At 43.8% G+C, this 22,487-nt stretch overlaps 1 protein-coding gene across 1 annotated transcript; it reads left to right on the top strand.

The window, feature by feature from the left end:
- Positions 1-207: 207 nt before the first annotated feature.
- LOC149223979 (pectinesterase/pectinesterase inhibitor 18-like) lies at positions 208-860 on the top strand. Its single transcript, XM_089388052.1, has 2 exons — positions 208-434; positions 566-860. The coding sequence occupies exons 1-2, from the start codon at positions 208-210 to the stop codon at positions 858-860; spliced, it is 522 nt and encodes a 173-aa protein (XP_089244178.1).
- Positions 861-22,487: the final 21,627 nt, after the last annotated feature.

A 22,487-nucleotide genomic window follows, 5' to 3' on the forward strand; every position in this document is an offset into this window, starting at 1 on the left:
ACTCCCTGTGAAGTCGACGACGACACCCAAGGTAGGAAAGTGTTGTCTAATTTAGTAAAGTCGATCTGTAGCCAGACAAGATTTCCCCACCGCTGTGTGTCGTCTTTGGCATCATATCGTGGCTTCGAGACAACATCGCCCGATATTTTGATATGTTTAGCCTGGACAGAGAGCATGGAATAGGCACAACATGCTTACGAATTGTCCATGAATCTTGACAGTGATATGATGAATGAAAGAGAACAGGCAGCATGGCAAGATTGTGTTGATCTTTTCCAAGATACGTTGGATAGTCTCAACGTTTGTTTAAGCAAGAATTCAGTCAAGAAAGACATCCCAAATTTGCTGAGCATCGCTTTGAATGGTTTCCGTGACTTCAATTTAACAGACAACAGTAATATAAAAGCTCTGATGTTGTCCAGAGCTGTTAATGTGTGAGAATTAACGAGCAATTTTCTTCGCATTACAAGCTTTCCAGCTTCAAAAATCACCGTCTGTTGAGCTCAGAAAGAGAAGAGAAGTTGGACTCTCACTAAAGTCTGATTGAGGGAGATGGTCTTCCCAGATGGTTATCAGCCGACGACCGAAGGCACTTACAACCATCCATGCAAGCGCACGTCCTGGTTGCCAAAGATGGTTATGGCAATTACCTGACGATCACCGAAGCGGTAAATGTGGCGCCTTCCAAGTACAAGACGAGACATATCATCTACGTCAAAGCAGGAGTTTACAAAGAGAATATGGTCATATTGAAGAACAAAACCAATTTGATGTTAATTGGCGATGGCAAGGACCGAACCATCTTACGGGAAGCAAGAATGTTCCAGACGGTTCAACTACGTTCAAGTCTGCCACTTTGATTAAGAATTTAAAATTGGTTTTTCCAATATAGTTTCTTATATTAATACATTTTTCTTGGTATTGTTCTATTTTCAATGAATTAATATTAAGTTGTATAATTTTTTTTTTTTTAAATATGGAGTTACAGAGTATTTTTAATTTATTTTATTGATAAGTCATCTTATTGAAATAAAACTTATTTATAAATTAAGTGTTTCAATAAAGTGAGAATAAATATCTATAGTTAAATATTATTCTATATTTTTACAAATATTTATGTTTATAATAACATATATATATATATATATATATATATATATATATATATATATATATATAATAAAATTGTAATTTAAACAATAAAACATGTATAATGGACGATTAAGTATTTTACCATTTATATTGATTAATATTTATCAATATTTATTAGTTTTTTTAATTTATATAATTAAGCTATAAATTTTTATTTTATACTCACAAATAAAAGACATTGACATATTTACATCCTTACACAAAATATCAAATATTAATTATTTTATATTTTTTGATCTTTAAATTGCAATATAAAAATGAGAATAATCCAAATATATCAATTAGGTACCATTATAAAATTTGCATGTAAAACATAATAAGATATCACTGTAATAACATTTTTTTTTTTTTAATTTATATAATTGCATTTCACAAAAGATTTGATGCCGTTAACTCTACTTGGACTCTACACAATTCATAAATTTAAAGTGTACAATTCCCAAATGTTTTTCCGGTTTATTTTGTCTGCAATGACAAACAGGCTCTTTGCAATAGTTGTTTCAGAATCAGGTTCTAATGTATAACTTATCAAATGCATTTGAATTAGGATCTAATATATAACTTCTCAAATGTATTAACTGGTCATGTTTTTCCCATATTAAACCATAAACTGTCTTCTGAACAAGATTCATTCCGAGAGACATGACGTTCCAGAACACGGCTGGACCTCAAAAGCACCGAGCCGTAGCACTTCGAGTAGGTGCATACATTAGCGGTATATGGTTGCAACATCAAAGGATACCAGAACACTTTATATGTTTACTCCCTACGCCAATTTTACAGAGAAGTTGACATCTATGAAACCGCTGATTTATCTTTGGCAACGCAGCGGTGGTAATCCAAAATAGCAATATCTTGGCTAGAAGGCCTATGAGACAACAAAAGAACACAATTACAGCACAAGGAAGCACTGATCCCAATCAAAACACCGGAATTTCCATCCATAATTGCAGGGTAAGCCCAGCTCTCGATCTGCAAGCTGTTAAAAAGTCCATCCAAACATACCTTGGAAGATACGAGCATTCCTCTCCTTCCAAATGTTCCAGGTTATGAATCCTAGAATTAACAACCAAGCTTGATTGAGGATGGGAGTTGAGAAGGGTGAGCATCTTCAGTTCTCTAATGAGGTAGAGATGGATTGGGATATAAGAATACATCTTCATAATGTGATTTTCAGCTGATCCCATAACACTGAGGAGAAAGATAAGGAAAGGAAAAGGTGGTTCGGATAGTCTCCCTGAGCTTGAAAAACATGCAAATTGAGTGATCCGGATTTAAACAGGAACGCAACAAATTACAGAGATAAACATATACACAAAGATGCAACGGAAATAATACTTCATTTCATTAATGGAAAATACTGAAATATGCTTACAACCAGAAATGGAAATAAACCAGCTAGGGCGATGGTAGCTTATCTCTGAGAAGAGATGTGATGGCTACATGCCTCTGAACTGTGTTACAATGAGGCTCGAAGGCCTATTTATTGTTGAGAAACAATGGAAAACCCTTAACATTCCAAAACCTAACCCTAGGAGATGAAACGCCAAACTGTGGGCCCCGTTTGGGGTAAATTGGTACATCAACTTCCCGGGGTCGTAACTTTGGCATATGATCTCCGTTTGACGTGTACAATAGCTCATTAGAAAGATCTATCCGAGCACTATCATTGTTGGAATGGGAAACATCGGTCCATTCCATGGACCCATGTTGCCCTCGGATTCCCAAAAAAACGTCGTTTAGGGCCTCAAAACGGCTCCGGAAGTTTAGGACCCGAAAAACTGCTAAAAATAGTAAGTTGTGCTACAATTAAGGAAACTGAAAATGCTGAGAAAGACAATGGTGGGGGTCCAGGTGGACTTGGAAGGTGGCCACCAATATCCACCTGGATCATTCCTCCCCCCTTAGGAAGCAATGGTCCCCATTGCGTTGAGCTCCTCCATGAGATGAGGAAACTTCTGTTGAACTTGTTCCCTGGTGAGCCACTTGCCCTGCTGAAGGAGTTGGCCTGCTTCGACAACTCGATACAGTTGGATATTCTGTTGGCGAGTGTCCTTGATCTGTGTGTCCATGATCCGATCAGTTGCAGCTTGTTCCATGCAATCTGGATTTAATTCTGTGGGTTTGAGCTGTTTTGCAATGTCGGATGTGTCTAGCAATGGTGGAAAGTATGGCCGAAGGCGGTCTACATTGAACACTGGGTGCAGGCCAAGGAATGGGGGAATGCTGAGCTCAAATGCATTGTCTCCCATAGCCTTAGTAATGGTGTAAGGACCATATCGGAGTGGTCTCAATTTCCGATAGGCTCCAGTAAGGCGTTCCTTTTGCAAATGCAACCAGACTTTGTCGCCCACCTGAAACTTGTGTGGCACCCGATATTGATCATGTCGCTGCTTGTACTTGGCATTTAATTTCTCAAGAATATCATGGACCTACTGGCAAATATGTTGGATGCGCTCAATGAAGCTGGTGGCCTTATCTGTTTCGGACTAGACATGAGCTGAATTCATGTGAGTAGCTGCAAGTGGCATGGCCACATCAATGGGGCATAGTGGCTGGAATCCCAAACCCACCTGGAAAGGGCTATGGCCAGTGGAGCTGTGAAGAGCTCGGTTGTAGCTGTGCTGAACATAGGGGAGGCTCTCATCCCATGTGCGTGGATGCTTTGAGTTATACATGCGCAGAATGTGCACAATCATCCTATTGACAACCTCTGTCTGGCCATTAGTTTGAGGATGGAAGGTTGTGGACTTCGTGAGTTTGGTGTCCAGCATTGATCAGAGACTGGACCAAAATGTGCTGAGAAACTGACTATCTCGATCTGAGATGATAGACTGTGGGATCCCAAAGTGCACCCACACTCGTTCAAAGAAGAGTTTAGCAGTGGCTTCTGCTGTGATATTCTTCTTGCAGGCAACCATAATGGCCATCTTCGAGAACCTGTCGACGACCACAAAAACATAGTCATTTCCATGCTTAGTGGAAGGAAGGCCTGAAATGTAATCCATGGAGATGGATTCCCAAGGTCGGCTAGGGGTAGGCAACGGGGTATAGAGGCCGTGCTTCTTAATGGTCGGTTTGGCAATGGCACAGGCAGTACATGATCGGATGTACTTCCCAACATCCTGTCGAAGATTCGGCCAATAGAAATAATTTTGCAGTACTGCCACTGTTTTCTCGACCCCGAAATGCCCAGCAGCCCAACTGTAGTGTGCTTCCCAAATCATATTGGCACGCTCGCTTGAAGGAACGCAAAGGTGACCGAGGTGGCATAATAGGGCATCCTGGAGGTGAAAATCTGCAACCTGCCGACCCTCCAAGAGTGTCTAGTATGTGTGGCCGAATTCTGGGTCACTTTTGTAGAGAAGTGGCCAATCAGAAGTCTCGTGCCCACAAGAGTTGAGCACGGTGGTTAGCGCCATGATCGGTGGTCGACTGAGGCAATCTGCAACATTATTGGTGCTGCCCTTTTTATACTTGATATTCAAGTGAAACTGTTGCAGGTATGTAGACCACTTCTGATGGCGATCATTTTGCAATTTCCCTTGGGTCTGTATGAACTGCAGGGGTCGGTGGTCTGTGTGGATGACCATTTCCTTCCCCAAAATGTAATGCTTCCATTGTCGGCAGGCCTGTACAATGGAATACATCTCTTTATCATAAGTGGGGTACTTCCGGACTGTTTCTGAAAGTGTTTCACTGTGATATGCCACTGGATGTCCATGTTGAGTAAGAACTGCCCCAATATCATAGTCAGAGGCATCTGTCTCAACCTCAAATGGTTGTTGTAAATCTGGTAACGCGAGCACTGGTGTCGTGCAGAGGCGATCCTTCAACTCCTTGAATGCCTTCTGTTGAGATTCAGACCAGAAGAATTTTGCTTTCGCCCCTCCCTTGGTGACTTGACTCAAGGGCCAAGAAATATGAGAAAACCCCAACACAAACCTGCGGTAGAAGTTGGCCAGACATAGAAAGCTGCGGAGCTCTGTTAGAGTGGTTGGAGAGGGCCAATCCCGAATGACTTGGACCTTGGCTGGATCGACATGCACCCCCTGTTCATCAATGGTGTATCCCAGATACTGAACCTGGGTCATGCCAAAAGTGCATTTCTCCAAATTGGCACATAGCTTGTGTTGCCGCAGTGTTTGGAGAACCTGTCGGATGTGGTGGAGGTGCTATTCCCAACTCTGGCTGAAGATCAGAACGTCATCCAAGTATACTACTACAAAGGAGTTGGTGAATGTTCGCAAGATGTCATCCATTAGCCTCATAAAGGTTACAGGAGCATTCGTCAATCCGAAAGGCATGACCAACCATTCGAAGAGGCCCTCCTTGGATTTGAAGGCAGTCTTCCACACATCGGAGGGTTCGATTGGTACCTGGTGATATCCTGACTTCAAATCGATCTTGCTGAAATATTTCGCCCCCTTGAGTTGGCCTAGGAGGTCATCAATCCGCGGGATCGGGTACCTATTACGGACAGTGATCTTGTTCAGCGCCCGATAGTCAATACAGAGTCTCCACGTCCCATCCTTCTTCTGTACCAACACGATCGGGCTCCCACAGGGTGATGAACTCGGATGGATGTGACCTTTCTGCAGGAGCTCCTGAATCTGCCTCTTGATTTCATTGTTCTCTAGAATGGAGCGCCAATAAATTGGTCCATTGGGTAGCGGCGCACCTGGGGTCAGATCGATGGAGTGCTTGACTTGACAGTGCAGAGGAACCCCTGCCGGGGAGGTGAAGATGTCCTCGTACTCCTCCACAATCTTGTCCATCTGTAGTTGTCGTGCAGAGGGAGCCCGTTTGGAGGCCGCGGCCACTGTCTTCTTCTTTCCCTGAGGGCGTATCATCAGGAAAACAAATTTCCTGGTTTTGGAAATGATCTTACTGCATTGTTTTGCAGTAATCAAAGAGATGGCGGCAGGTGGTGCTACCTCTGGTATCCTGAACAACTTATTTCCCAATGTAATAATAACAGCATGGGGCCTTGATTCATACACAGCATGTCGCTTCCACAAGTATGGTTGTCCTAGTAATACATCACAAACTTCAAGGGGAGCAATGTCACACAATAACTCATCCATGAAGGGCTTGATGTTGTATGGAAGGTGACACTGCTGGCTCACGCGAAGATCTCGTCCTTGGTGAAGCCACCCAATGCTGTATGGTTGTGGATGTGCTGTGGTCGATAAGCCCAACCGCTTCACGACCTCTTCCGAAATGAGGTTCTTTTGACTCCCGCTATCAACAATGAACTGTATCGGGGAGCCCTTTACCCACATCTGGGAGTGGAAGAGACGCTCCTCCTCCTCTGGATCTTCGGGTTCATTTTTCTGGATCTTTGCGGTAGCAACAGTGGCACTGGGATCCGCATCAATGACCTGCTTCCCTTTTTCATACCCCTTATCGGGTTCTGACTCAGAGTCGGAACATGCATCTGATTCTGAAACCTTTAGCTCAGCCACCAGTGACTGCTTGGCCCGACACTCACTTGTGTTGTGAGTGGAGCTCTTATGGAACTCGCACCATTTTCCAGTGTCCTTTCTCGGCTTCGCGGCACTGTTCTTTGCTTGCAGCTTCGGCTGGTTGTCTTGGGTTGTCCCGCCTTGGCTTTGTCCTTTGTTCTGTGGTTTAGGGGCACCTTTCCCCTGCTTTGGATTCGCAGATCCAAAGTCTCGCTTCTTTTGTTTAAACTTCTACTCGACCTTGACGGCATATCGGTATGCTGCGCCGAGCGAGGGGATGTTTAGGAATTGTATTTCTTCCTGGATGTACTTGTGCAGGCAGCCACGGTATTTGAGTATCAAATGTTGCTCTGAATCCTTGATACCCAACTTTGTGCGAAGGGTATGGAAAAGATTGGTGAACTCCGGCACGTCTTGGTCCCTTCCCTGCCGCAGCGTGGTCCACTTTATGTATTCATCCTCATAGCTTCCGACAGGGTAGTACTGCTCCTTGATGGCATCCCGGAACGAATCCCAGGTGGGTGCAGCTGAAAATAGTGAGCCAGTACTTTCATCCTTCTGCTCGCAGTAGGTTTCCCACCAGTCCTTGACGTGGGGGGCTGCTTTGAGAAGAGCAAAAACAATCTTTTCCCGACTCGAAAATTCATGAACAGAAAAATAACCCTTTAGCAGATTTAACCATTTATCTACAGCATCTGCGTCTATCTGACCCTCGAATATGGGGATTTCAAAATTAACTTGTACCTTAAAGGGTGTGGTGTTTCCAGAGTAGCTGCTGGAAGCCGATGCGTTGCTTCTGGGTAGCCGCTGAAGGATCTGGGCAAAGTTGTCCATCATCGCGTTCCGTTGTCGCTCGAGGGCTTCTTCGAGCAAGATTTTGATGGGATCTCCTGCCCCCTCGTCTTTCTTCTCGTCCACCATGGGAGGCCGTCAGGATTTGCGAGGCTGGTCTTGCAAAGGTTCAACCAGTTCAAGCCCTAACTCCTTATATCCCGACCTTGTTGGGGACATGCAAAGAAAAACAGAGAAAAAGCAGACCGCTTTGATACCACTGATCCGGATTTAAACCGAAACGCAACAAATTACAGAGATAACCATATACACAAAGATGCAGCGGAAATAATACTTCATTTCATTAATGCAAAATACTGAAATATGCTTACAACCAGAAATGGAAATAAACCAGCTAGGGCGATGGTAGCTTATCTCTGAGAAGAGATGTGATGGCTACATGCCTCTGAACTGTGTTACAATGAGGCTCGAAGGCCTATTTATTGTTGAGAAACAATGGAAAACCCTTAACATTCCAAAACTTAACCCTAGGAGATGAAACGCCAAACTGTTGGCCCCGTTTGGGGTAAATTGGTACATCAACTTCCCGGGGTCGTAACTTTGGCATATGATCTCCGTTTGACATGTACAATCGCTCATTAGAAAGATCTATCTGAGCACTATCATTGTTGGAACGGGCAACATCGGTCCATTCCATGGACCCATGTTGCCCCCGGATTCCCCAAAAAACGTCGTTTAGGGCCTCAAAACGGCTCTGGAAGTTCAGGACCCGAAAAACTGCTAAAAATAGTAAGTTGTGCTACAATTAAGGAAACTGAAAATGCTGAGAAAGACAATGGTGGGGGTCCAGGTGGACTTGGGAGGTGGCCACGTTTTCGAAGTTTATCCTAGGTTAGAGTTTTGTTTCTTAAGAGTAGCCATAGGAAAAAGGTAATTGTTGGTAAGGAAAATCCCCTCTGCGGACAGAGGCGATCCCACTAGCCTATGACAGAACTAGCCACAAACAAACCACGCTGCTACGCAAGTTCCTAGTTATGCCTCAAAGGTGAATCAAGAAGACTAACCTGGAGTCCAACGCTATGATTGAAGCAGAGTTGATATCCTCGCTCCCTTGCTCCAACAGATCATAACGAATACCTGCACATACAAAGGAAGAGACAGATACCAACATAAAAACTACCAAGGCACAACTATATTTCAGTCAGAAAGGAAATAAATCAACATATCACCATGACAGATAATGAGATTGGAACTATAATAGCAGTCGCTCATCAATTAATAAACAGGAAAAGTTACAACCATTGTTCTGACGTCGACCCTTCTCCTAGCTGGGTGAGTAACTATATGTGTCTTGACATGCATCCCCTCTCCGGCAGCATAACCTCTCTAGCACTCATTAGCATTCTCTCCATGACCAATAATCATCACTACTATAACTCAATTACCAAATCACTAGCATAACACTAACACCAACACTCTCTCTAGCACTTGCACTAGCTTGTCCAATGCATAATGACAAGCTTATATAGATGGAGAAGGGAGGAGGATGCGATGAACCGGGACACCTTTTGTGGAATTAGCAAAAGCCATAAAGATGGATAAAGCTCGACAAAAAACTGATTTTCTATCCTTAGAAAAGCTCCATGTAATGAAGGAAACAACAGTCGGACGTGCATTAAGGCAAAAAGCATGACTAAATTTGGTTGGCGCGACTGTTGCTCTAAGATAGAGCGCCAATGGTCGCGCCCCCTTTTGAGGATCTCCATCATTGGCGCGGGTAGGATACTGTGGACTTGTGCCAATGGAAAAAGAGCATTTTTTAGGGATGATCTGCAGAAGGTGTCTTCAGGGAACATGGAGTACATACTCAGGGGAACATAATGCAGGTGTTTTTAGACTTTGTCACTTCTTATAACTCCTGGGATGGGTCCTCCAAGGTACGACAAGAGGAGTAACAGGGATGGTGACAAATTACTGTGTAACAGATGCCCCCTAAAGCATGAAATCCGAGAGGTGGAGAGGGGTGAAATGCTTTACAAGAACACACACATAAGAGCACACAAGAGCACATATAGTTACTGTCGCCGAGGAGTTGTGTTAAGAGACATGACTGATAGTTCAATTACAAGATGTACGTGGTATGGTCGCAGCCATCCATAAGAGAGTACATAAATAATCTAGATCCATAGTATGGACGCAGCCATCTGGTTAGGATCAATGATTTGACTCAGGTATGGTCGCAGCCATCCAGTGAATGAGTCAAGTATCAAGAAACACGCCTGGATTACAACAGACACAATCCAGGGTCTTGCGCTCCATCTCGACCCGAACAAGAGCACAAGTCCAAGCATGTGAATATATGAGCTAAAGTCGAACATGCATGAACATCACCTGATTACCAGTCAATAATGGAAAATGTTAACAGACGCGAGAGGTACCACCAATAATGACAATGGCTCTCAAGGTACTATAGGTACAATCTACGGCGTGTGAATTAATGAGCTGAAGTCGAACACCCGTAGAATCATTCGATCAGAGGCCAATGATGAAAACCTCACGTCGAACACGAAGAACCTGCCATTGAGGCATGCAGGCTCCAAGGCACCGGAAGGGAGTCTCTAGGTCAACTTCCTGGATAGTAAGCTGAAGTCGACAGGGAGTGACCTTGATCGAAGATGGGCCATAATGTTTCCCGCATCATCGACACAAGACAGAGAGATGAAGTTGTGAATCAAGATTGTGCGAACTATCAGAGGGAGGTTGTTTTGCAGAGGTCAACTTCTCTTGAACATATCGGCGGCACATTAACGGAATTGGCAGTATTTGACATCAATGTATCAAAGGTCATGATGACGAGGCAATGAGTGAATGAGAGGTCAAATAGGGTACCCAAGTCCATGGAAGCAAGTGAAAGATATGAGGTGAAATATCCCCACCCCGGACACGAAAGCAAAAAGAGCCATGTTCAAGAGCGACATACTGCCGTTACGGTAATAATTATGGTTCAAAAAATTTTATTTTCCCCCACCATTTCTGGCGAGTACCCCAGTTATTTTTAACAAGCTTGATGGGGATAGCATATGCTTGCGTTGTGACAAAATCCGATGTCATTAAGTTTTAACGAGTCTGACAAAGGAAGAACTCGGCGTCTTTTCTTGTTTAGAGAGTTTGAAAAGACAGCGGAAAAGGAAACTCCAAGGATGTCCTTTTTCGTAAAGTTGTGTCTCTCGGGCCCGAAAAAGTATAAAATAATACCCGAAAGAACCGCCTGATCATTACGATCGAGGAGTACTTTTCATGATTAGTGATTTCGACCTGAAAAAGTAAAAAAAGCGGTCAAAACCACGTCGTTTCGTAACCACTAACGAGTTTGAAACGACAAAAACCCGGTAATCTTTTTATGTTTTAACGGTCGACAAAAAGAACTTAAAACGACCGCCCCTTATCACCATTTAACGAGTCAAGAGGAGCGACTCGGCAATCTTTTCCTCTTTAAATGGTCAGAAAAGAGCTGAAAGCGGACCTTCATTTTTATTTTCTTTAACGAGTAAAAAAAGGGAAAAATACTCGGCAATCTTTTCATATTTTATGAGTCAGAAAAGAGCGTAAAGGCGACTCGTCCTGAAGGAACGAGTGGTATAAGGGATAGCAACTGGTTCCGGTAATGGTGGAACTTTACTTGAAACATGTAAAGGTTAAGAGGCTGGCTAACAAGACCACTCATCGCTGCGGTTCCTCAGGAAAGGAGAAACAACCAAGTGAAAGCACATGATCGGCCAAAAAGATGGTGGCGATGGAATGAAACAACCAGGGCTCATCTAGCAGAATTTTAGCGGATAAAAGGCAATCACAAGATGTAACTAGGTTCATTTTTACACAAGCTTGAACCATGAAGAACTTTGCTCGGATTCGGTTTCATTTTTACACAAGCTTGAACCGTGAAGAACTTTGCTTGGATTCGGTTTCATTTTTACACAAGCTTGAAACGAAAAACTATGCTTGGGTTCGGTCTCATGTTTACACAAGCTTGAAACGAAAAACTATGCTTGGGTTCGGTTTCATGTTTACACAAGCTTGAAACGAAAAAACTATGCTTGGGTTCGGTTTCATGTTTACACAAGCTTGAAACGAAAAACTATGCTTGGGTTCAGTTTCATGTTTACACAAGCTTGAAACGAAAAACTATGCTTGGGTTCGGTTTCATGTTTACACAAGCTTGAAACGAAAAACTATGCTTGCTATAGATTTGCATGCCCCCATCATGATACTGCAAATCGAGGTAGATGCCCCCCAAGCTTCATGGCATTCACGGAGTGGATGGAATGAAGGTTCACTCTCGAGATCTGTGAAAGACTCGACTTGTATTTTACGAGATCTTAATCAAAAGACTCGATTTGGAAAGGGAGTTGTTTCATTTTTTAATGAGGTTGATGCAGTAAAAGAACTATCCTCATAACCCTTGTTTCATTTTTTAACGAGGTTGCCACAAGATCAAAACTATCCTCGGACCAAGCCTAGTTTCATTTTTTAAGGAGCTTGACATAGGACAAGGAACTATGCTCCGGACTCCTTGTTTCATTTTTTAGCGAGCTTGACACAAGACAAGGAACTATGCTCCTACCGAACTTCATCATAATGAATAAGAAGTCGGGGCTTCCAAGAATGCCTCTCCCGATGGGAGGTCAACATCTTGGAAGTCAGGACCCAATGCCCCCAGGACACTGTGCACGACGGCGGCATCACTGGATACAGGCATGGGATAGGTGGCCACGTAGTTGATCTGTGGTGGGGCAGATGCAACTGGTGGATAAACACCAGGAGGGGATGATGATTGCGCAGGGGGGACCCGTGGACTAATGAACGATAATTGATCGATAGTCACAATTCTTCCATTGTGTGGAAAGCAAACCACACGGAAAAGTGAAGAAATGAGGGCCCCCATGGCATAAACATAGTCACGACCAAGGAGAAGATTGAAATCTAAAGCACCTTGGATAACCGATACGTCTATATAGACGGTTTTACCTCCCAAAGTAATAGGGAACTTTCGAAGGATCCCTAATGGTTGACGAGTTCCTCCGTCAAAAGCCATCAGATTCGATGCTACGGGCACAAGCTGTGGGGAACCCAAAGCTTGCCAAGTAGTGGCAGACATAAGACTAACAGATGCACCCTCATCCAAAACAGTGCCAGGTATTGCCTTGTCATAGGAGTGTACCGTGACCCAAAAAGGCACATGAGATGGGAGGCGGAAGGTAGTCAAATGTCTCCAGTCGAAGGAAGCGACTGAACTACTTGGTGGGGAAATCGTATGATTGCCCCCCTGCTCGGGAGAGAGCGCAGTAGGACTCTCAGATGTAGGGGTATTTCCAGATGTAGGAGAATCTGAGGAGATGAGAAGAACATGAGAATGATGCTCTTCCGAAATAGAGTGGTCGGCAGGTGGTGAACTCGATTCGACACTCTTTCCGACCAATGGTTGGTCTGGAACAGGTTTGGCAGAGCCAGATGCAGGAAGAGGAGGCTGGACAAGAGAGGAATCTTGGTTGATTTCTTTGTCAGCAGGGGAACGTTCTACAATTGCAGAAAGACGTTGATAACCAGTAGGAAGTTGGGTTGAGGGAGCTGTAAGACTTTCCAATACAATAGTGGCTCTATCCATGAATGGACAAAGGTGAAGGGGATGATTGCCTTCACAAAGTTTACAAGGGATTCGAATCTTCTCTTTTCCCTTACCGTTTCCAGGTGGTAAGGTAACATCGCCACGATCTACCGAGGACGATGTAGGGCGGTCCGGATCATGAGACCATACTTCTAAAACCCTAGGAATGCCAGGACAATCACGGAGAAGGTGGTCTTCCTTGCACAACTTACAAGGAAATTTGACCTTCTGTGGAGGAGCACAAGGTGGCTCGACTTGGGTTATACCTTTAACCTCTGGTTTAGGAGTCTTCTTCTTCTTTGTCTTCTTCTTTTTCTTCTTAGCCACCTGGTTAGTTGAATCCAGAGGTTCACCAGGTGAAGTAGAAGATGAGGACGCAACAGTAGGCGAAGAAGGGGGAGGGTCCACCTTGGAATCCGCAAGACGTTGTTCGGGTGGAGGAGGTGGTGGTGGACCCGAACTGAACGGAGGAGCACTAGAGGGTATCTCAGGCTCCTTCCCGGTAGATGGTGGGTAATCTTTTGTTCGAGTACTGATATTGATGGGTATCATTCCAGCCATAAACACTTGAGAACCAAAGGAAGAGGGAGGCTGAGATGGGTCAGCCACCTTTTGAGTTTTTTGAGTTTGTTGTGAGGGAAAGGGTTCTTTAAGCACCGCAGGAGTCCCGGGAGTGCCTTTTAACAAACGACTAACTTCGGACCGCCTGGGGCAGTCCTTTGTATAGTGATCCTCATCACAGATAAGACAAGGATACTTGGGTTTGCGTTTGGCACCATCCTCGGGCGGAGGGTTAGGGGCTTCCTGCTTGGGTTGATCTGGCTTCTTCTTCGGTTTCCTTTTCTTCTTTGCTTTCGAGGCTTTATTTGCCGTGGTGGTTTGGACGGCTTTGACCTCAGAAGTAACATTCGAAGTGGGTATTGCCTGGGAGGTGGGTTCATTCGAAGCAGAAGTTATCACACTCGAGACCACCGAGTTTGAAAACAACCATACGGGTAAACCAATGGTCAACCCAGGCAAAGACAATGTTGCGATATACTGAACACCAACATTTCCAACATAAGGAAATGGGCGAGGGTACCCATCAGGAGGAATGCCTTGGTTGGTGGGCACCGGAAAGGCTGCCATTGAACGAGAATTAACCCTACTCAAGCTAACGCATGCAAAATCTAATTGGGTAGATGTTATCGTGGCCAATAATTTTTAAGACACTGAACTTAACCTTTTCATTTTTTAAGAGTCGAGAAAAGGGTAAAAGATGACTCTAGTCTCCTTCGAATATTTAATGAGCACGAAGTGACAAGATGCTCATAGGCACCTTTTCGTTTAGGGAGTCTGAAAAGGATCAAAAGTGACTGCTCTGGAATTCTAGGTAGAGGGTGTGCCAAACTTTTCGCAAAACCACAGAATACTTTTTAGGGTACGGGTGGTCGATCTTCGTGAATGTTGTGTTCACTGCATTGCGAATCGTAGGGCGGCTGACACGGCTTCCTATGGATAAAGGCTTTATTCCTATAGGGGTCTCCCAATATATACTCGACGGTACGTGGGAGCACATTCCGTATTGGCAGCTACCGTTTCACCGTGGAGGAATCACCCAACCACTCGACGATAAACTACCAGGTTTAACGACGCCGGAACACGTCTCTAACCTAGACCTCTAGAGTGTTTGCGTTAGGTTCCAATGCGTTGTTATGTTCATTGAGTTCATTTTAAAGTTTATCTTTGATTATGTTTCAGTTTTTTGGTCCTACCGTATGTGATATCTCGAAAACTTCTTACATGCAAACTATATGCCGAAATTAAATCATTTGATTCGATGAATCCTATCTACAGGAGGGTTGAGATCTTTTTCACAAACGAAATGATCACTTCAACAAAGAACAATGATCCTAATGCAGCTAATAACAAGAAACGAAATTTTGTCTTTTTCCTTTTAATAGCAACAAATAACAATAAATGCTAACTACTATAATGCAAGAGATTTTTTGTTTTTCCTTTCCTTTAAGATAACATGATGCATGTAAACAATTTCCAAGAGATATGCACAATCCAAGTTCAGTCAATGAAATAGAACCAATTCTAAAACACAAAACGAACCATGCAAACAAGGAAAAACACAAAAACTAGTGAACTTCAAAGAGGCTAGAAGTGAAGTATTCAGAGTATAGAAGATCAAGCTTTAACAAAGCACTGGATAGGTGTAGAACAATCAACAAGCTGACTGGATGATCAAGAGACCAAAACTTCCCACAGAAGGCTAGACATGCAAAGTCACTGGAAATAAGCAAACAGCTGAGGGATACAGGCTAAAACCAGTCAAGCAGAGGTTCAACACAGTTCCAGAGGCTGAAAGAGATATATAAAGAGACTGAATGAACTTTCCACCCACACACAGGAAAAATTTACAGAGCTGGCGCGACTGTCAGAGAAATAACAGCGCCAATTAAGCTTGCCAACTAAAAAGATAAATGATACGACCTCAGGTCGGGTTGACAGTGCTCAGATGGGTCAAACAGTAAAGAATCAACTCAGAACTGACTCAGGAAGCTCATGCACTCAAGCAAGCAGAAGAAAATTAACATGCAAGACAGAAATCAAAGAGTTACTCCCCAGCGGAGTCGCCAATTTGTTGGTAAGGTAAATCCCCTCTGCGGACAGAGGCGATCCCACTAGCCTATGACAGAACTAGCCACAAACAAACCACGCTGCTACGCAAGTTCCTAGTTATGCCTCAAAGGTGAATCAAGAAGACTAACCTGGAGTCCAACGCTATGATTGAAGCAGAGTTGATATCCTCGCTCCCTTGCTCCAACAGATCATAACGAATACCTGCACATACAAAGGAAGAGACAGATACCAACATAAAAACTACCAAGGGACAACTATATTTCAGTCAGAAAGGAAATAAATCAACATATCACCATGACAGATAATGAGATTGGAACTATAATAGCAGTCGCTCATCAATTAATAAACAGGAAAAGTTACAACCATTGTTCTGACGTCGACCCTTCTCCTGGATGGGTGAGTAACTATATGTGTCTTGACATGCATCCCCTCTCCGGCAGCATAACCTCTCTAGCACTCATTAGCATTCTCTCCATGACCAATAATCATCACTACTATAACTCAATTACCAAATCACTAGCATAACACTAACACCAACACTCTCTCTAGCACTTGCACTAGCTTGTCCAATGCATAATGACAAGCTTATATAGATGGAGAAGGGAGGAGGATGCGATGAACCGGGACACCTTTTGTGGAATTAGCAAAAGCCATAAAGATGGATAAAGCTCGACAAAAAACTGATTTTCTATCCTTAGAAAAGCTCCATGTAATGAAGGAAACAACAGTCGGACGTGCATTAAGGCAAAAAGCATGACTAAATTTTGTTGGCGCGACTGTTGCTCTAAGATAGAGCGCCAATGGTCGCGCCCCCTTTTGAGGATCTCCATCATTGGCGCGGGTAGGATACTGTGGACTTGCGCCAATGGAAAAAGAGCATTTTTTAGGGATGATCTGCAGAAGGTGTCTTCAGGGAACATGGAGTACATACTCAGGGGAACATAATGCAGGTGTTTTTAGACTTTGTCACTTCTTATAACTCCCGGGATGGGTCCTCCAAGGTACGACAAGAGGAGTAACAGTGATGGTGACAAATTACTGTGTAACAGATGCCCCCTAAAGCATGAAGTCCGAGAGGTGGAGAGGGGTGAAATGCTTTACAAGAACACACACATAAGAGCACATAAGAGCACATATAGTTACTGCCGCCGAGGAGCTGTGTTAAGAGACATGACTGATAGTTCAATTACAAGATGTACGTGGTATGGTCGCAGCCATCCATAAGAGAGTACATAAATAATCTAGATCCATAGTATGGACGCAGCCATCTGGTTAGGATCAATGATTTGACTCAGGTATGCTCGCAGCCATCCAGTGAATGAGTCAAGTATCAAGAAACACGCCTGGATTACAACAGACACAATCCAGGGTCTTGCACTCCATCTCGACCCGAACAAGAGCACAAGTCCAAGCCTGTGAATATATGAGCTGAAGTCGAACATGCATGAACATCACCTGATTACCAGTCAATAATGGAAAATGTTAACAGACGCGAGAGGTACCACCAATAATGACAATGGCCCTCAAGGTACTATAGGTACAATCTACGGCGTGTGAATTAATGAGCTGAAGTCGAACACCCGTAGAATCATTCGATCGGAGGCCAATGATGAAAACCTCACGTCGAACACGAAGAACCTGCCATTGAGGCATGCAGGCTCCAAGGCACCGGAAGGGAGTCTCTAGGTCAACTTCCTGGATAGTAAGCTGAAGTCGACAGGGAGTGACCTTGATCGAAGATGGGCCATAATGTTTCCCACATCATCGACACGAGACAGAGAGATGAAGTTGTGAATCAAGATTGTGCGAACTATCAGAGGGAGGTTGTTTTGCAGAGGTCAACTTCTCTTGAACATATCGGCGGCACATTAACGGAATTGGCAGTATTTGACATCAATGTATCAAAGGTCATGATGACGAGGCAATGAGTGAATGAGAGGTCAAATAGGGTACCCAAGTCCATGGAAGCAAGTGAAATATATGAGGTGAAATATCCCCACCCCGGACACGAAATCAAAAAGTGCCATGTTCAAGAGCGACATACTGCTGTTACGGTAATAATTATGGTTCAAAAAATTTTATTTTCCCCCACCATTTCTGGCGAGTACCCCAGTTATTTTTAACAAGCTTGATGGGGATAGCATATGCTTGCGTTGTGACAAAATCCTATGTCATTAAGTTTTAACGAGTCTGACAAAGGAAGAACTCGGTGTCTTTTCTTGTTTAGAGAGTTTGAAAAGACAGCGGAAAAGGAAACTCCAGGGATGTCCTTTTTCGTAAAGTTGTGTCTCTCGGGCCCGAAAAATTATAAAATAATACCCGAAAGAACCGCCCGATCATTACGATCGAGGAGTACTTTTCATGATTAGTGATTTCGACCTGAAAAAGTAAAAAAAGCGGTCAAAACCACGTCGTTTCGTAACCACTAACGAGTTTGAAACGACAAAAACCCGGTAATCTTTTTATGTTTTAACGGTCGACAAAAAGAACTTAAAACGACCACCCCTTATCACCATTTAACGAGTCAAGAGGAGCAACTCGGCTATCTTTTCCTCTTTAAATGGTCAGAAAAGAGCTGAAAGCGGACCTTCATTTTTATTTTCTTTAACGAGTAAAAAAAGGGAAAAATACTTGGCAATCTTTTCATATTTTACGAGTCAGAAAAGAGCGTAAAGGCGACTCGTCCTGAAGGAACTAGTGGTATAAGGGATAGCAACTGGTTCCGGTAATGGTGGAACTTTACTTGAAACACGTAAAGGTTAAGAGGCTGGCTAACAATACCACTCATCGTTGCGGTTCCTCAGGAAAGGAGAAACAACCAAGTGAAAGCACATGATCGGCCAAAAAGATGGTGGCGATGGAATGAAACAACCAGGGCTCATCTAGCAGAATTTTAGCGGATAAAATGCAATCACGGGATGTAACTGGGTTCATTTTTACACAAGCTTGAACCATGAAGAACTTTGCTTGGATTCGGTTTCATTTTTACACAAGCTTGAACCATGAAGAACTTTGCTTGGATTCGGTTTCATTTTTACACAAGCTTGAAACGAAAAACTATGCTTGGGTTCGGTCTCATGTTTACACATGCTTGAAACGAAAAACTATGCTTGGGTTCGGTTTCATGTTTACACAATCTTGAAACGAAAAACTATGCTTGGGTTCGGTTTCATGTTTACACAAGCTTGAAACGAAAAACTATGCTTGGGTTTGGTTTCATGTTTACACAAGCTTGAAACGAAAAACTATGCTTGGGTTCGGTTTCATGTTTACACAAGCTTGAAACGAAAAACTATGCTTGGGTTCGGTTTCATGTTTACACAAGCTTGAAACGAAAAACTATGCTTGCTATAGATTTGCATGCCCCCAGCATGATACTGCAAATCGAGGTAGATGCCCCCAAAGCTTCATGGCATTCATGGAGTGGATGGAATGAAGGTTCACTCTCGAGATCTGTGAAAGACTCGACTTGTATTTTACGAGATCTTCATCAAAAGACTCGATTTGGAAAGGGAGTTGTTTCATTTTTTAATGAGGTTGATGCAGTAAAAGAACTATCCTCATAACCCTTGTTTCATTTTTTAACGAGGTCGCCACAAGATCAAAACTATCCTCGGACCAAGCCTAGTTTCATTTTTTAAGGAGCTTGACATAGGACAAGGAACTATGCTCCGGACTCCTTGTTTCATTTTTTAGCGAGCTTGACACAAGACAAGGAACTATGCTCCTACCGAACTTCATCATAATGAATAAGAAGTCGGGGCTTCCAAGAATGCCTCTCCCGGTGGGAGGTCAACATCTCGGAAGTCAGGACCCAATGCCCCCAGGACACTGTGCACGACGGCGGCATCGCTGGATACAGGCATGGGATAGGTGGCCACGTAGTTGATCTGTGGTGGGGCAGATGCAACTGGTGGATAAACACCAGGAGGGGATGACGATTGCGCAGGGGGGACCCGTGGACTAACGAATGATAATTGATCGATAGTCACAATTCTTCCATTGTGTGGAAAGCAAACCACATGGAAAAGTGAAGAAATGAGGGCCCCCATGGCATAAACATAGTCACGACCAAGGAGAAGATTGAAATCTAAAGCACCTTGGATAACCGATACGTCTATATAGACGGTTTTACCTCCCAAAGTAATAGGGAACTTTGGAAGGATCCCTAATGGTTGACGAGTTCCTCCGTCAAAAGCCATCAGATTCGATGCTACGGGCACAAGCTGTGGGGAACCCAAAGCTTGCCAAGTAGTGGCAGACATAAGACTAACAGATGCACCCTCATCCAAAACAGTGCCAGGTATTGCCTTGTCATAGGAGTGTACCGTGACCCAAAAAGGCACATGAGATGGGAGGCGGAAGGTAGTCAAACGTCTCCAGTCGAAGGAAGCGACTGAACTAATTGGTGGGGGAATCGTATGATTGCCCCCCTGCTCGGGAGAGAGCGCAGTAGGACTCTCAAATGTAGGGGTATTTCCAGATGTAGGAGAATCTGAGGAGACGAGAAGAACATGAGAATGATGCTCTTCCGAAATAGAGTGGTCGGCAGGTGGTGAACTCGATTCGACACTCTTTCCGACCAATGGTTGGTCGGGAACAGGTTTGGCAGAGCCAGATGCAGGAAGAGGAGGCTGGACAAGAGAGGAATCTTGGTTGATTTCTTTGTCAGCAGGGGAACGTTTTGCAATTGCAGAAAGACGTTGATAACCAGTAGGAAGTTGGGTTGAGGGAGCTGTAAGACTTTCCAATACAATAGTGGCTCTATCCATGAATGGACAAAGGTGAAGGGGATGATTGCCTTCACAAAGTTTACAAGGGATTCGAATCTTCTCTTTTCCCTTACCGTTTCCAGGTGATAAGGTAACATCGCCACGATCTACCGAGGATGATGCAGGGCGGTCCGGATCATGAGACCATACTTCTAAAACCCTAGGAATGCCAGGAAAATCGCGGGGAAGGTGGTCTTCCTTGCACAACTTACAAGGAAATTTGACCTTCTGTGGAGGAGCACAAGGTGGCTCGACTTGGGTTATACCTTTAACCTCTGGTTTAGGAGTCTTCTTCTTCTTTGTCTTCTTCTTTTTCTTCTTAGCCACCTGGTTAGTTGAATCCAGAGGTTCACCAGGCGAAGTAGAAGATGAGGACGCAACAGTAGGCGAAGAAGGGGGAGGGTCCACCTTGGAATCCGCAAGACGTTGTTCGGGTGGAGGAGGTGGTGGTGGACCCGAACTGAACGGGGGAGCACTAGAGGGTATCTCAGGCTCCTTCCCGGTAGATGGTGGGTAATCTTTTGTTCGAGTACTGATATTGATGGGTATCGTTCTAGCCATAAACACTTGAGAACCAAAGGAAGAGGGAGGCTGATATGGGTCAGCCACCTTTTGAGTTTTTTGAGTTTGCTGTGAGGGAAAGGGTTCTTTAAGCACCGCAGGAGTCCCGGGAGTGCCTTTTAACAAACGACTAACTTCGGACCGCCTGGGGCAGTCCTTTGTATAGTGATCCTCATCACAGATAAGACAAGGATACTTGGGTTTGCGTTTGGCACCATCCTCGGGCGGAGGGTTAGGGGCTTCCTGCTTGGGTTGATCTGGCTTATTCTTCGGTTTCCTTTTCTTCTTTGCTTTCGAGGCTTTATTTGCCGTGGTGGTTTGGACGACTTTGACCTCGGAAGTAACATTCGAAGTGGGTATTGCCTGGGAGGTGGGTTCATTCGGAGCAGAAGTTATCACACTCGAGACCACCGAGTTTGAAAACAACCATACGGGTAAACCAATGGTCAACCCAGGCAAAGACAATGTTGCGATATACTGAACACCAACATTTCCAACATAAGGAAATGGGCGAGGGTACCCATCAGGAGGAATGCCTTGGCTGGTGGGCACCGGAAAGGCTGCCATTGAACGAGAATTAACCCTACTCAAGCTAACGCATGCAAAATCTAATTGGGTAGATGTTATCGTGGCCAATAATTTTTAAGACACTGAACTTAACCTTTTCATTTTTTAAGAGTCGAGAAAAGGGTAAAAGATGACTCTAGTCTCCTTCGAATATTTAATGAGCACGAAGTGACAAGACGCTCATAGGCACCTTTTCGTTTAGGGAGTCCGAAAAGGATCAAAAGTGACTGCTCTGGAATTCTAGGTAGAGGGTGTGCCAAACTTTTCGCAAAACCACAGAATACTTTTTAGGGTACGGGTGGTCGATCTTCGTGAATGCTGTGTTCACTGCATTGCGAATCGTAGGGCGGCTGACACGGCTTCCTATGGATAAAGGCTTTATTCCTATAGGGGTCTCCCAATATATACTCGACGGTACGTGGGAGCACATTCCGTATTGGCAGCTACCGTTTCACCGTGGAGGAATCACCCAACCACTCGACGATAAACTACCAGGTTTAACGACGCCGGAACACGTCTCTAACCTAGACCTCTAGAGTGTTTGCGTTAGGTTCCAATGCATTGTTATGTTCATTGAGTTCATTTTAAAGTTTATCTTTGATTATGTTTCAGTTTTTTGGTCCTACCGTATGTGATATCTCGAAAACTTCTTACATGCAAACTATATGCCGAAATTAAATCATTTGATTCGATGAATCCTATCTACAGGAGGGTTGAGATCTTTTTCACAAACGAAATGATCACTTCAACAAAGAACAATGATCCTAATGCAGCTAATAACAAGAAACGAAATTTTGTCTTTTTCCTTTTAATAGCAACAAATAACAATAAATGCTAACTACTATAATGCAAGAGATTTTTTGTTTTTCCTTTCCTTTAAGA

Source organism: Pinus tabuliformis, chromosome Q, assembly GCF_031772625.1.
Source record: "Pinus tabuliformis cultivar Carrire ecotype Pingquan chromosome Q, CPIR1, whole genome shotgun sequence".
NCBI lineage: Eukaryota > Viridiplantae > Streptophyta > Pinopsida > Pinales > Pinaceae > Pinus > Pinus tabuliformis.

What these genes read in the sequence shown, in the direction of transcription:
- LOC149223979 (XM_089388052.1), top strand. Translation starts at nt 208, where the DNA reads ATGAATCTTGACAGTGATATGATGAATGAAAGAGAACAGGCAGCATGG. An exon ending in TTGTCCAGAGCTGTTAATGT is followed by an intron (nt 435 to 565) that starts GTGAGAATTAAC and finishes TGGTCTTCCCAG; the next exon opens with ATGGTTATCAGCCGACGACC.